Here is a 16,320-nt window from a genome sequence, read left to right as displayed (position 1 = left end):
TTAGGTTTATATCTAAAGTATGACATGATATTTATTGATTTTTCAGGATATGTCCAAATTTTTGCCAAATTCCAGAATGATTAAAAAAAAAAACACTGGGACATCGAACTCAAAGCATGATATTTATTCTCTAGAAATGAGATCTGAGAATTTGGAGGAGGGCTGGGGTGTTAATTGGTTTTAATCTGTGCCTGCTAAGCAAGCCATTTGCTAAATTGTATTAAAAATGTGCAACTTCTCATAAATGTACTTAGTTCCTTTGTAATTGTAGTTTTTCATAATGCCAAATTGGTTACAGAATAGTTGAAATATATACTGCTTTCAGAGCTTGGAAAAACAGCTGAGGTTGAACAATCGAACCTTCAGTCGGCAGCTGGCTATCGAAAATCGGAAGACTTTAGCCGCTTTTGCAGCCACAAAGACTCTGCAGATGGAAGTCAAACGCCTGCAGCAAAAACTCAAGGTATGTCTTTCAAAACAACACATTAGAACACTGTGAAATTCTGTGTCCCAAAATATCAGAGCCATTTGTATCTATTATGCCTTCAGATTGTTTAATATCATGTGTTTCCTAAGATCTTTCTTTTTTTTTTTTTTTTTTTTTTTTTGGTACCAGGGATTGAGCCATATCTCCAACTACTTTTTTATATTTTATTTAGAGACAGGGTCTCCCTAAGTTGCTGAGTCTGGCTTTGAACTCACAATCATACTCATGAAGTATTACAGGTGTGCACCATTGCGCTCAGCCTTAAGATCTTGGTCAGACAGATCTACAGCTGTTAGAATGAGCTCACATCCTGGTGAATATGTACTGCAATTAGAAAAATTAAAGCCCTGTTCCATTCACTCATAAGACTTCTTATTATCATTTTCATTTCATCACATTAAGTAATATTATTGCATTTTGTTAACATTTTAATGTAGTTCAAAATAAGTCTTTAAATTTAAAAAAATAACTTATAATATCATAGTATTAAGGGTACATGTTAATGGTCCATAAATTTATTTAAGGTCTCACTTGCAAAGACCTTTGCAAAACTATCTTTTGAAGTCTGCACAATACTTTAAAAATAAGATTTAAAAAAATTTTTTTTTCCTGTGCTGGGGATCAAACACAGGGCCTCACACATGCTAGTCAAGTGCTCTACCACTAAACTACATCTGCAGCTAGCCTCAAGAATTTTTAAAATATTTCTTTTTACAGTTTGCTATCCCTCTGCCTTCAAGATTTCTAAAATGTCCAATGATTTGGAAAAGCTAGAGAAGACAAGGAAGAAATACCTATTTTGAACCTCCACTAATAAAAGTTAAGCTTCATTCTTTGGGACAAGGATGTTTGGCCTTTATAGGCAAGTAGGGAATTTTGACTTCCTGGGAGCCTTAGGTGGGAACACCCAGAGACAGGGAAGGAAGAGGGCTTGTAGACATAAATTCTCCTTTGTAAAGTAGAGAAGAGTTTTTCTGCTCTTTTTTTTTTTTTTCCTCTCTGTAGTTTCAGGAAACTTAAGAAAGAATGTGCCAGAAAATGGACATGGCTGAAACAACTAGCTTAGAAGTCTGACAGAGAGGCTTCAGGACCCACTGGTCAAGGCAAACATACATGTGGAGACATAATCAGGGGATTTTTAAATAAATTGCGTGCTTCCTTATACAGCTATATTAATATAAATAGTATGCACTAAAAACCCTTTCTGACAGGAGAAATGCTTAGTACTTACTGAGATGCTTAGTGAAAAGAAAACCACAAAATTCTATATAATAAGATCCAAATTAATATTTAAAAAGGAAAGTAAATGTATCCTGCATAATATATTTCAATGCATCTGTGAAAAGGAAGAGGTTTGGGAATGTAGCTCAGTGGTAAGCACTTGCCTAGAATGCCCAAGGTCCTAGGTTTGATCCCCAGCACTGCCAAAAAAAAAAAAAAAAAGAATCTTTATGAACTGTTATAAAGTAATCTCTAGGGTATATGGGTATGTAAAAAAAGGAGGAAAGTTGCAGTATGCTACCATTATGGTTTGGATGTGAGGTGTCCCCAAAAAACTCATGTGTGAGACAATGCAAGATGATTTAGAGGAGAAATTATTGGGTTATGAGACTCTTAACCTAATCAGTTAATTAATCCCATTATGGGATTAACTGTTGGTAACAGAAAGTAGGCAAGGTGTGTCGGGAGGAGGTGGGTCAATAGGGGCATGCATGCCTTTGGGGCATATATTTTTTATCTGGCAAGGGATCTCTCTGCTTTCTGATTGCCATGTCCTGAGCTGCTTCCCTCCACCACACTCTTCTGCCATGATGTTCTGCCTCACCTCAGGCCCAGATCAATGGAGCTGGTTATCTATGAACTGAGACCTCTGAAACTATGAGCCCCCAAATAAACTTTTCCTCCTTTAAAATTGTTCTTGGTCTGTTAGTCACAGCAGTGAAAAATTGACTAAAACAGAAATTGGTACCAGAAGTGGGGTTGATGCAGTGACTAATCTGGTCATGTGGTTCAGAAGCTTTTGGGGCTTTATGGAATTTGCAGGAGGAATTTTGAGATGCTTCATCATTCAACTGGAAATGCTTTAGATTGTTGTAAATTGAGCTTAATAGCAGATTCTGGTGGGAGCTCAGAAGACCAGAATGTCAATAAGACTACAGACAGTGAAGACAGGGCTCCAGAAGGTTCAGACAAGGAGGACTTTATTGGAAATTGGACTAAAGGCCATTCATGTTATGTTCTGGCTGAGATGTTGTCTGCATTTTTCCCATATCCTGAGACTTTCTGTGAGGCTGATTTTGAAGTAATGGACTTCTTATTCTGGAAGGAGAAATTTCTAGGCAATATAGCATGATGCTGGTGGCTTTTAACCAAGTTTATTGTGTTATTCAGGTGTAGAAAGACTTGAAAAACTTGGACTTCAAAGGTGGGAATAAAACTGGGGCTAAGGAAAGTCAATTATTAAAGACATTATTGCCACTAAGGAAATTCTAAAGACTTTGCCCAGAGGCAATAAGAAAGATGGCTTGAGGCTATCTCAGGAGCTGGCAAGACCATACCCATCTCAAACTCAAGGGAGTAAAGGTGAACATTTTCTTGAAAAGAGACCAGTAGGGTACCCTTCTCACACAAGGGGACCTATGAAGGTTTTTCAACATGCTCAGCTACCCAGGCACTCAGAGGCCTAGTATCCCTGGAGGCTTAGCTACTGCTGGAGATGGCAGCAGACCTTGACATAAACCATGTGGTACTAGTTCTGCAGGAATGAAGGGTGCTGGGGGCTTCCACCATGATTTCAAAGGAAGTCCTGGGAAGTCAGGCAAAGTGCAGCAGGGTCAGAGTCCCTGCAGGTACCCCCTGAGAGGGCAGTCCGTGGAGATGTGAAGAGGAAGCTGAAGTTGCAATGGAGACCCCAAAATTAAGAAATGCCGGTAATGTAGGACATCATCCTAGGAAAGCTACAGCAATTGGGCAGAGACAAGCCAATATAGAGGCCAAGTGGGCTGTAACCAACAAGGCCACAGGGACAGATCTATACAAGCCCTTTGGACAGAACACCATGATGCCATGAGCTCCAGATGCGAGTGAGCTACAGGACTTGTCTGCCCAGCTGGGTTTTGCTCTGTTTTGATCTCAGCATCCTTCTTTCTATGCCCCCATTTTTCTGAATGGAAATGTTTACTCTGTATCTTCATAACTGGATACTTGTAAATTGTTTTTGATTTTTACAGAACTCACAGCTGAGTTTGCCCTTAGTCCTGAGGAAACTCTGGACTTGAATTTTGGGGCAATCTTGGAACAGTTTGGGGATCTTGGAATGGACTAAACGTATTTTGCATTGTAAGAAGGTCACGAGCTTTTGGAGGTAAAATGTGATGGCTTGGATTTGAGGTGTCCCCCAAAAGCTTTTATGTGAAACAACACAAGGTTTAGAGGAGACATGATTGGGTTATGAGAGCCCAAACCCAATTCTCCTGCATTAATCCTCTGCTGGATTAACTGAGGGGTAATTGAAGGTGTGTTGGGTGTGACTGGAAGAGGTGGGCACTGGGGTGGGTGTATATTTTGTATCTGGTAAGTGGAGACTTTCTGATCATCACATAAGCCACTCCCTCCACCACACTCTTCTGCTACAATGTTCCCTCAAGTCCCAAGGAATAGAGCCTGCTATCTGTGGACTAGGACCTCTGAAGACGTGGTCCCCAAAATAAACTTTTCCTCCTCTAAAATTGTTCTTGTTGGGTCTTTTAGTCACAGAAGCAAAAAATGCTGACTAAAACAGCTACCACTTTAGAAAGGGGAGGCAATACAGATTTCCCATATATTTGCTTATATTTTAAGGAGAAAAAGAATGATAAGAATAGAAAAGGCAGAGAGGATGGAATAGAAGAAACAGTCATAGAATCTAGATTTCTTGAATATATTTTTGGTAAATTTGACTTTACAACCATACTAATATTTTGCAAAATTATAAACCAGAACTAAATGTTAAAAAAAAAATACTAAAAACCTATCCCCCAAATCCAAAGTAAGATGAAAAAATAAAATGAACTCAAATTTATATTCCTTTGATGGCATAGTGTCATGGAGAAAAACAATTCCAAGTGATTTCATTTATTGTATGTATACTGTATCACATACATACATGAATTGTATTATATTACAACCAAACACTGTATTATATATTGTATGTGATTTATTGCATGCAATTAAATACACTGAGATGCACTGTAAGGTCAAAAAAAATCATTGTTTTTAGTAGTGGTAGTGTTGATATTGTTATTTTGAGAATGTAGTATTAATCCCTATGGAGCATGATGAATTATGTTGGTATCATTGAGAACTAGGATTTGGGGATGTAAGAAAGAAAACACAAAACAAGAAAAGGTAAACTAAATTAACTAAGGTTAACTATTTTTGACCTTTCCTATATTGAACTCTTCCTCTCTCTCACCTGACAAAGTTCCAAAATTCTAATCAGAGCCAGATCCCATCCACAAGAACTTCCCATTTAGAACTCTGTATAGGCCCCGCCCTGGAAGTACATCAGTCTAGTCTGTCCAGACAAAACTCCAATGAACAGCCATGGCCCTTCCATCCTGCTTTGCACTGGTGAGAAGGGAAGCTGAGAGCCGTCCCAACCAGCTTGGAACCCAGACACTCCATTGGCAGCTTGGCAAGTGACACAAGAGGAGGAAAGGTTTGCCAATCCCAGCTCTTGCTCTAAGGGGTGCACAGCCCAAGAGGAGACTCTGGCATAGACTTTGAATACCCACCAGGGTCCATGCTTTCAGCTACCTCAGTGGAGACAACACTTTTTTTAATAATTTTTATTGTAGATGGACACAATACCTTTATTTTATTTTATTTTATCTTATTTATTTATTTATATGTGGTGCTGAGGATCGACTCCAGGGCCTCATGCATGCTAGGCAAGCGCTCTACCACTGAGCCACAACCCCAGCCCACTTTCAATTTTCTTTAAAAAATTTTTTTTTTTTTTAGAGAGAGTGAGAGAGGAGAGAGAGAGAGAGAGAATTTTTAATATTTATTTTTTAGTTCTCGGTGGACACAACATCTTTGTTGGTATGTGGTGCTGAGGATCGAACCCGGGCCGCACGCATGCCAGGCGAGCGCACTACCGCTTGAGCCACATCCCCAGCCCAATTTTCTTTAAAAAATTTTTGTTGGGGGCTGGGGATGTGGCTCAAGCGGTAACGTACTTACCTGGCAAGCACGGGGCACTGGGTTCGATCCTCAGCATCACATAAAAATAAAATAAAGATGTGTCCACCGAAAACTGAAAAATAAATATTAAAATTTTTTTTTCTCTCTCTCTTCTATCCCTCTCTCTCTCTTTAAAAAAAAAAATTTGTTGAGCTGAGGTTGTGGCTCAGCAGGGAAGCACTTGCCTTACATGTATGAGGCACTGGGTTCCATCCTCAGTACCATATGGACACAACACTTTGATTTGTGTCCATCCACAGCTAAAATATTTTTAATATTTTTTGTATTATTCTTGTATTTCTAATTGGTTCATGTATATGCATATATATATATATATATATATATATATATATATACACACACACACACACACACACACACACACAGTTGTTTCTGTCTTCACCTTTGTTTTTTTATTATCCTTTTGTTATTTTACTTTGGTTTGTTTTTTGAGGGTCAGAGTGTTTATTTTTTGTTTTGTTTGTTTCTCTTACTATTCTTTTTCTCCTCTTTCCCTCCAACTAGCAAATTCATTTTCCTCCTTCTCCTCCCCATTTCTCTTATTTGTTCTCCGTCTTTATGGCCTTCATTTGCTACCTCCCTTCTTCTTTCTTTCTCTCTTTTCATCTTTTGAATATTCAAAACTTTCTTTTGCCTTTCTACCCCATTTTCTTAATGAACTATATTTTTACCAGTTTTATAACTATTTAGTTCATATAATTTCTTCCCCCACCATTCATGCCACTGCAGTTACTAGTGCTGTGGCTGTCATAGTTGAAACCTGGTGTTAAACTTCAATGCCATTTATCTAGCTCTCAGTTGTTTGTTGCTGCTGGTGGTGTTAGTTGTTGACCCCACGATTCCTATTTTTGTGGTTATATTAGTCATAAATGTCAGAGTAGGCCCATGGTAGTTTTTTTGATGTTGTCTATTATTCACTGCTGTTGTTACTGTTATCTCCACCATTTTCTGCAAGATTCTGGGAATCTGGTGTGGTACTGTGAGTTCATGGGGTAGATACTCTGAGCTACACCCCCAGTTCAACTAAGAAACAGCAGCCTTGCTCCACATGCAGTTCAACCCTGTCAAACTGCAACAGTAGTTTAACAGAAAGAATAGAGGAGAGAAAAGCCCTTATCTGACGGCCAGTCCCAAAGAATAAATGGCTAGGGAGGGGCCTCAGGTTCCACTCATGGACACCTACTCGTACAGTAACAGGAGAGCAAAATAACACAAAAGACCAAGGACACCACACCTACAAGGTTCCTCAATCTCACTCACTCCCACACCTTTTCAGAACACACACAGTTGTTAAGTCTAGATGAGTGATCATAGAAGGTGTACCGTAAAACCCCTGCTATGTTCAGCAAAATACCCAGCCCTCTAGAAGGACCCTGCTCCAGACCTAAAGGGAAAGTGGGACCCTCAAGTTCTGATGCAGTAGATACTATATCAAAGAACACTGATTATCACCAAAGAACCAGCAGGGAGACTGCTACAAAGCCCAACTGGAAATGTATCCAACAATTTACCTCAGACTGATATCCCAGAGCGCTTCACCAAGAAAAGGCTGTGCCCTAAAAAGACCCTCACATTAAAGTGGAAGAGAGTAAGGGAACCAGAGGGAGAGAAAAGGGGAGGGGAAGGGGAGTTTGTAGGGAGTGAAATCCACCAAGTTATGTGCATGTACAAATAGGTAATTATAATGTACTGTAGAAAAAAATATAATGGGATGATAGGAAAAATGTGAAACCAAGTGGATATTGGATGATATTAAGGTTTACTATTGATTTTGGAGGGTGGAATGATACTGTGATTAGGTTTTAAAAGACATGCTCTTCTCTTCAATAGATGCTGAAATATTGACAGATTAAATTACAATACCTAGGATTTGCTTAAATAACTCCGGGCCAGGTCATGGGGTCAGGAAGAGTGGTGTGGCGGGCAAGAGGCAGTGGGTTGCTCACTACTGACACCAGGACAGGAGTTCGTGGAGCCACTGAACTGCTCTCTCTCTATTTCATATTTGTGACATTCTCATAATAAAAAGTTTTCAGGGCTGGGGATACACCTCAGTTGGTAGAGTGCTTGCTTCACATGCACAAGGCCTGGGTTCAATCCCCAGCACCACACACACACACACAAAAAAAGTTTTCAAAAGGAAAAAAAAAAAAGAAAATCATATTTATGTACCTACAGAATGGGTAAAAATGGTTAGAACAAAAAGGCTGCGGGGCTGGGGCTGGGGCTGGTGGTGGAGCGCCTGTCTAGCATGTGTGAGGCACTGGGTTCAATTCTCAGCACTGCATAGACATAAATAAAAATAAAGGTCCAGGACTGGGGATGTGGTTCAAACGGTATCACGCTTGCCTGGGATGCGTGGGGCACTGGGTTCGATCCTTAGCACCACATACAAATAAAGATGTTGTGTCTGTGAAAACTAAAAAATAAATATTAAAAAAAATTCTCTCTCTCTTTAAAAAAAAAGTAAAAAAATAAAGGTCCATTGACAACTAAAAAAAATAAAAAATAAAAAAAGGCTGCTTTTTGTCCCTTCCTGCCAAAGCTCTATGGAAATAACAGAAAATTTATTTTTAAAATAGTAATTCACCCCAAAAAGGATACCATGATTGTACCAGAGCCACCAAAGAACTTCAAGATGATAAAAAGCAGGTGTTTTCAGATTGATGGAGACACCAGACAGACAATGACAACCTAAAATGCACATAGCTAAAATCCTAAAGAGGTGACAACAGGACATGGAAAGAAACCCCAAACTCAGAATCCACAGAGTGAATGAAAGGACTAAGTGGAGCTCATCAAGGCTCTGGGGGGAAAGTCCACTGCCGGCCTGCCCCCTCTCTGCCATCAGACTCTCAGGTGGCCACTGGGCATCAGCAGCCTTCCTGCAGTGGGGCGTCCTGAGAGCTCCTGGCCTCGCAGCAGGCAGGTGAGGAGGACAAGAGTGAGAACGTGCAGGTGGGTGACCTCCACAGCCGCCTCTGTGGCCTGCACAGCCTGGAGCAGCATTCACCAGCGGCAGAGTGCTGAGGAGTGAGTACACTGCTCCACAAGAAATGGGGTACTGGCAGAAACTTGGGTCCCAGCGAAGTCCTTCACGGCTGGAGTCTGGAATCCAGGAGGAACTCAGTGAATGAGTCACCGCACAGTGAGGCCTGTCAGTCAGCATCTTCCTTCCCATTCAGAAAGAAGCTAGAGAAGCACGTTGCCACACAGCCCAGCAGGACATAAGATAACCCAGGCCCACACTCTCACCTGTGTTCAGGCCAGCAGATCTCTAGAAGGATCAGCGCGTGAAAGAAAGCATAGGAAAACAAGCAGGGCAGCGACCTGGAGTCCAGTTTAACACCCTAGGAGAGAACATGATAAAATATGCATAAAATATGATGTTCCCACAATGGAACAATAGGAGATGAGTAAAACTTCAACTATGCCTGGATGCAAAAGTCAGTAGAAGAGCGAGGAAACAAACAAACCTAACAATATTGAGAAAATCTCCCTAAAAAGAACCAGAGGTCAAAGAGATGAAAAATACCCGGAAGAAAAATAAAAGCCAGGTTTGATAACACAAACCTATAAATTCCCAGTGACCCCTCTGAGGCGGAGGATCATAAATTCAAGGCCAGCCTGTGCAACTTGGTGAGGCCCTTTCTGAAAATAAATAGGGCTGGGTGTAGCTCAGTGAGAGAGCGCTTGCCTAGGTGTGTGAGGCCCTGGGTTCAGTCCCCAGTAGCACAAAGAAAAAAGCAACACACGCAGAGAATATGTTGCACAAAAAAATTTTAAAATAATTCATTCATACCTCACTTCTCATACTTCACTCATTAAACCCCTAGCCTGTCACCTGGGGTTTCTTCCTGCATTCAGGATACACTCCCACCTCCCACCAATGCTATCCACTGGAAAACTGAGGTTGTCTTGTAGGCCTCTCTCCAAGGTCATTGCTAGTAGTAATCCAAGTAGGGAGAAATAGAAACTTTACAGATGTTTTAGAATCTATTCCTCTTACAATGCTGCATTGAAATTACTCCAAAACATAAATAACTTCAGAAATGACACTGATTTTGGTCACAAATCTACAGTTTAGGACCGCTGGTCTTTGCCCCTCTCATCCTTAGCTCTGACGATAGAAAGAAGCTGGAATTATCTGCAGTCTTACTCATGGCTGCAGTTGGTGCCAGCTGACAGCTGAGGGCTTAGCTGGGTTATTGGCCAGAATCCCACCCTTGACCTATCCAAGTGGTGTGAGCTTCCCCTTGACTTGGTGGCAGCATTCCAAGAGCAGGGATGAGGAGCGAGGGAAGAGGGAGGGCTCGGCAGCAGCCATGTGGCCCCTATGGCCTAGCCCCACCAGTCATGCAGCATCATCTCCCCCTTGATCCGCATGCCAGGCAGCCCAAAGCAGGAGACTCCACCTCCTGTGGAGTCACAGGTTCTGTTACAGCATAGAGAACAGAAATATTATTATGACGATTTTAAGAAAATACAACCTGCCACATTAACATGAGCCATTATTGTTTGAGCTTGGGAGGGTCCTGTCCCAAAGATCGAAATATCTCTCTGTACCTTGAAACTCATTTTCAAAGTCATCCTCTACCAAGTCTAGGCCCACTTTGGGAGTATGGGCTGAAGTAAGAAGACAGATGTCAGCCTTACTCAGCTCCTAAATGAGGCACTGCAGCCCAGCTTACACGCTGACTACCATCTTACTCCTGGCCAAGGGATGGTGTCTACTGAAACACTGCTTCCTGTCCAATTTTTGTAAGCCATCTACACGAACCTTACCATGGTCCCACACCATGACCTAACTTCCCTTTTAAATCCGACCTGATATCCTTTGAACTTGTGAATAGTCTTTCCTATGGGCATTCCACAAGAATCCATAAGCATTCCTAACTGTGGGTTTTCTTTCTTATTCACTTAACTAATAAATTGAACAACCATCCAAGTATTCTGGATTGTGTACCAAACCTGTTGTTTTAGATTTTTGGTCCAGCTCTGTAGTCAGTAGCTGACTGGAACCTCTGTTCCAGTCCTGAATGACAGTCCTTCATATAGTGTCCTAATGACCCCCACCATCCCTGTACTGATTACATCAGAAACAGTCCTTGACCTGCTCCTTCCTGCTCTCTGCCACTGAACCACGTACTACTCCTGAGTGCCAGACCAAACCAAGATATGCATGTGAATTTTCCAGATAATCAAAGTTTGACCCTCTAAATGTCAAAATGACTGAAAAATCATTCTAAAAATCCTTGTACTGTATCCCTCCTCTTCAACATAATATCCAGAAGATCCTCGATCAGCTTTTCACCATGCGGAACTGTCAATATTTCCCATCTTTGAGCAAAATGTCACTACAATTAGAAGGAAGTAAAAGGGAGAAGACTGCAGCATTTTTGCTTCTAGAAACCTAAATTTTAGAATATATTAGTATTCTTATGTTTTATCCATGTATGCACATCTCATAATAAACTAATTTTAATATTGAAATAAGATCCAAGAGGCTGGGGTTATGGCTCAGTGGTAAAGCGCTCACCTCACAGTGCAAGGCCCTGGGTTCGATCCTCAGCATATAAATAAAGTTATTGTGTCTAACTACAACTACAAAAAATAAATATTAAAAAATAAATAAAAGGTATCTTTAAAATAAGAACCAAGCCTGTATTCTACAATTCAGATGTACAGATGTATATAATGTTCTTTATTTTCTATAACTGAATTACTCTTCAGTTATAGAAAATATGAACCCCATTCCTACAAATTAGAGTGGGAATGGAGGTGGACAAATGGACAAAAACTTAACTCAGTCTCCTCCAATTAAAATCAGTCTCCTTGCTGGGCGCGGTGATGCACGCCTGTAATCCCAGCAACTCAGGAGGCTGAGGCAGGAGGATTGCGAGTACAAAGCCAACCTCAGTGAGACCTGTCTGTAAATAAGATACAGAGTGCCCGGCTCTTCAATATTCAGATTTAAAACTTAACATTGATGTTCTTGTTCTAGGCTCCACCAGCCCTGCCCTTGTATCAACGCAGCCGTCTGATGGAACTTTCTGCGGTGATGGGACTATTCTATCACTGCAGCTCACTTGTGGTCACGAGTCACAAGCAGCTGAGCACCTGAAATAGGGGTCGTGTGGCTGAGGATTGAATCTTAGATTTTATCTCATTTTAATCAATTTAAATCACAATATGTGACCAGTGTGTACTAGAGTGGGCAGTGCAGAGGAACAATAAACTTCAGGACACAAGACCAGGCACAAAAAGAAGACAGGGAAAGAAGTTCACTTGCAAGGTTCTTCAAAAATATGGTCCCCATTGCCATAATGCGCCACTTTGTCAAAAAGGAGTGCTTTTTGCTGTCCAGAATGGGATATATGGCCCATTTGTTTCTTCTAGGACCTATAAATTTTGTTCAGAGCATACAAACCTCATTCTTTTTTAGAAGAAATCAAAGTTAATAAAAGCAAATGGTTGGGGCTGAGGTTGTAGCTCAGTGGTAGAGCACTTGCCTAGCACATGTGCGACACTGGGTTCGATCCTCAGCACCCCATAAAAATAAAGGATTTGTGTCCACCTAAAACTAAAAATATCTTCTTACAAAAGCAGATGGGTCATAGAAAAAAATGTATTGTGATTCTTTTTAGGAGAAGGATCGTGAGCTTGAAATTAAAAACATCTATACCAATCGAATACTTAAAAATTTACACGAATTAGACGATTACCCAAAAGGTATGCTTTATTAAAATATATTTTAACCATCTAGTCATATTTTTCTAATTTACTTAGTCAAAATAATGGGTGTGTGTGTGTGTGTGTGTGTGTGTTGCTGGGGATTGCACCTGGGGCATTGTGTGTACTAGGCAAGTACTCTATCACTGAGCCACATTCCAGTCCCCAAATAATGGACATGTTAAAAAGCATCTTATTAGTTACTGAAAACCATTTTGTGATTTTGGAATAAAAAAACTGTGATATTGTTGAGCTACAAAAAAAAAATGAAAATGCCTTCCTGTTTTCTCATTTTCAGCTCAGTATTTTATATCTTAAGGTGGAAGAAAAGGATAACTTTTCCGCTTGAAGCAAAATTTGCCAAAACCCAAACTTTGTACATGTATCTGTTAGTCAGTGTATGGTCTCTGACAATTAACTTTTATTGAGGTATACTCTACATCAATAAAATGCACCTGTTTTAGCTTCTCAGCTCAGTGCATTTGGATGCTCATACCCATGTAGCCACACTCTGATCAAGATCCCATCTCCCCAGGAAGCTTCCTCAGGCCCCTCTGCAGTCAGCACTCTCCACCCCTGGCCCAAGCCACCTTCCATCTCCTTCTGTCACAATAGCTATTTGTCTGTTCTAGAATTTCACACCAGTAGAATCTCAGAGCATGTATGTTCTCCTCTGACTCTGGCTTCCCCTGTTCAGCATAGCGTGTCTGAGATTCATCCATGTTGTCACTACTATCATGAGCTTGTACCTTTGTATTGCTGAGTAGTATTTTTCCTTGACGAAAGTACATACTCACCCTCCCACCACCATCTCCCAGCATAAGATTCTGGTCAAGGGAGGTTCAACAGGAACACGCACCTCTATTTTGGTAGAAAAAGTAACTACATATTTACTTTCAAAGGCAGCACCTACGATATCCTTGCCTCTCTTTGTTTGTTCTGGCTTATAATCCAGAATAACAGCCCCCAGAAAAGACGATGAACAGCCAGGGAGTGGAGATGAGAAAGCGTCTAGGTCCAGGTACTCTAGCACCAGCAGTCGGCAGTCCACCGGCGCACAGGCCCTCCAGCAGGAGGCTGCAGGGGCTGAGCCACTCCAGTTCTGAACCCCTCCCACCAGGCCAGCGTGCTCTCTTACCCCAGCACCGACCTGTTTTCACTCCACACCATGATGCCTGTGACCCCTGTCACCCAAAATAAGACAAAATGAGCGAAATGGCAGGAAAAAGAAGAGGAAATTAGTAAATGTTATACTTCAATTGAATGTTTAGAAAATACCTAATATACTGTGATTTATTATTACATTGCATATTTCAATGGTATTTTATGTTTAAATCAATATTGCCTCCAAATGTAAAGTATGTGTCTTACCTATCCTATAGTTTCTTCAACAAAATCAGTTCAAGCAGACAGAAAAAGTGTGTCATTTACATGTATGAGTCACCAGGAAACCCAAAAATCAGAAGATGTTCCATCTTTGACAACTAAGGTACAGTAAATTTGTATTACAGTGTCCTTTTTCCCATATTTTTTAATTTTCTCACTTGGGGATTAGAATTTTTAAGAGTTCTTTTTAGATACACATGACAGTGGAATGTATTTTGATATATTACACATACATGGAGCATAACTTCCCATTCTTGTGGTTGTTCATGATGTGGAGTTCCACTGGTCATGTATTCATATATGAACATAGAAGTTACGATGGACTCATTCCACTGCCTTTCCTATTTTCATCCCCTTCCCTTCCCTTAATTCCCCTTTGTCTAATCCAATGAACTTCTGTTCTTCCCATATACAACTTATTGTGTGTAAGCATCCACATATCAGAGAGAACATTTTAACTTTGGTTTTTGGTGAATTGGCTTATTTCACTTAGCATGATAGTCTCCAGATCCATGCATTTACCAGAAAAATGTCATTCTTTTTGTGGCTGAGTAACATTCCAATGTGTATATATACCACGTTTTCTTTGTCCATTCATCTGTTGAAGGACCCCTAGGTTGGTTCCATAGCCTAGCTATTGTAAACTGAGCTACAGTAAACATTGATGGGGCTGCATCACCACAGTTTGCTAATTTTAACTCCTTTAGATACATACCAAGGGGCTGGGATATAGCTCAGTTGGTAGAGAGCTTGCTTTACATGCACAAAACCTTGGGTTCAATCCCCAGCAACACACACACACACACACACACACACACACAAAGATATATACCACGGATTGGTATAACTGGATCAAATGGTGGTTCCATTCTAAGTTTTCTGAGGAATGTCCATACGGCTTTCCAAATGGTTGCACAAATTTGCAATCCCACCAGCAATGTTTGGGTGTACCTTTTACCCACATCCTCAGAAATATTTATTGTTACTTGTATTTTTGATTGTTGCCGTTCTGACTGGAGTGAGATGAAATCTCAGTGTAGTTTTAATTTACCTTTCTCTAATTTCTAGAGATGTTGAACATTTTTTAATATATCTGTTCACCATTAGTATTTCTTCTGTTAAGTGACTGTTCAGTTCCTTATGGATTAGATTATTTGGTTTTTAGTGTTTTTTTGAGTTCTTTATATATCCTGGAGATTAATGCTCTAAATGGCAGGTGGCAAAGATTTTCTTTGATTGATATAATGAGAGCAACTATGAACAGAGCAGGGAGGAAGAGCAGGAAGAAAAGATTAACATTAAACAGAGACATGAGATGGGAGGGAAAGGGAGAGAAAAGGGAAATTGCATGGAAATGAAGGGAGACCCTCATTGCTATACAAAATTACATATAAGAGGTTGTGAGGGGAATGGGAAAATAAACAAGGAGAGAAATGAATTACAGTAGATGGGGTAGAGAGAGAAGATGGGAGGGGAGGGGAGAGGGGATAGTAGGGGATAGGAAAGGTAGCAGAATACAACAATTACTAATAGGGCATTATGTAAAATTGTGGATGTGTAACTGACATGATTCTGCAATCTGCATTTGGGGTAAAATTGGGGGTTCATAACCCACTTCAATCTAATGTATGAAATATGATATGTCAAGAGCTTTGTAATGTTGTGAACAACCAATAAAAAAAAAAAAGATTTTCTTCGATTCTGTAGGCTCTCTCTTTACGCTCTTGATTCTTTCCTTTGCAGTGAAAAAGCTTTTTTAGTTTGATACCATCCCATTTACTGATTCTTTTTTTTTTTAAGTTGTCAATGGACATTTATTTATTTAGATATATACCAAGGGGCTAGGATATAGATCAGTTGGTAGAGTGCTTGCCTTACATGCATAAGGCTGAGAATCGAACCTAGTACCTCACACATGCCAGGCAAGTGTACTACCACTGAGCCACAACCCCAGCACACTGATTCTTGATTTTACTTCTTGCATTTTAGAAGTCTTGTTGAGGAAGTTGGTTCCTAAGTCGACATGATGGAGAGTTGGAGCTACATTTTCTTCTAGGGGCTTAGGGTCTCTGATCTAACGCCTAGGTCCTTGATCCACTTTGAGTTGAGTATTGTGCAGGGTGAGGGAGATTGTGATGCCTCCTCTTTCACTTTTTTCTCTGAGGATTGCTTTGGCTATTCTGCCATTTTATTTTTCCAAATGAATTTTATGACTGCTTTTTCTATTTTTAATTTTTTTTTATAATTGTAGATGGATAGCATGCCCTTATTTTATTTGTTTGCTTTTTTTTTCTTTAATGTGGTGCTAAGGATCTAACCCAGTGCCTCACACATGCAAGGCAAGTGCTCTGCCACTGAGCTACAGCCCCAGCCCTGCTTTTTCTATTTCTATGGAGAACATCATTGGAATTTTAATAGGAATTGCATTAAATCTGTATAGGGATTTTGGTAGTTTGACCATATATATG

The 16,320-nt window shown here is 40.3% G+C and overlaps 1 protein-coding gene across 1 annotated transcript in view; it reads left to right on the top strand.

Moving 5' to 3' along the window:
* Positions 1-16,320, top strand: part of LCA5L (lebercilin LCA5 like) — a gene marked incomplete at its 3' end in the record, with an annotated part of 52,479 nt that overhangs the window by 31,514 nt on the left and 4,645 nt on the right. The window contains exons 6-8 of the mRNA XM_081301990.1: positions 326-463; positions 12,382-12,466; positions 13,849-13,955. Of these exons, the coding sequence (XP_081158116.1) occupies positions 326-463; positions 12,382-12,466; positions 13,849-13,955 (330 nt within the window). The remainder of the gene's footprint in view (positions 1-325; positions 464-12,381; positions 12,467-13,848; positions 13,956-16,320) is intronic.

This window comes from Spermophilus citellus (genome assembly GCF_964194105.1).
Source record: "Spermophilus citellus genome assembly, chromosome: 7".
In the NCBI taxonomy this organism is placed as follows: Eukaryota; Metazoa; Chordata; class Mammalia; order Rodentia; family Sciuridae; genus Spermophilus; species Spermophilus citellus.
The sequence above is the reverse complement of the archived record's forward strand: the minus strand, read 5'-3'. Positions and strand labels throughout refer to the sequence as shown.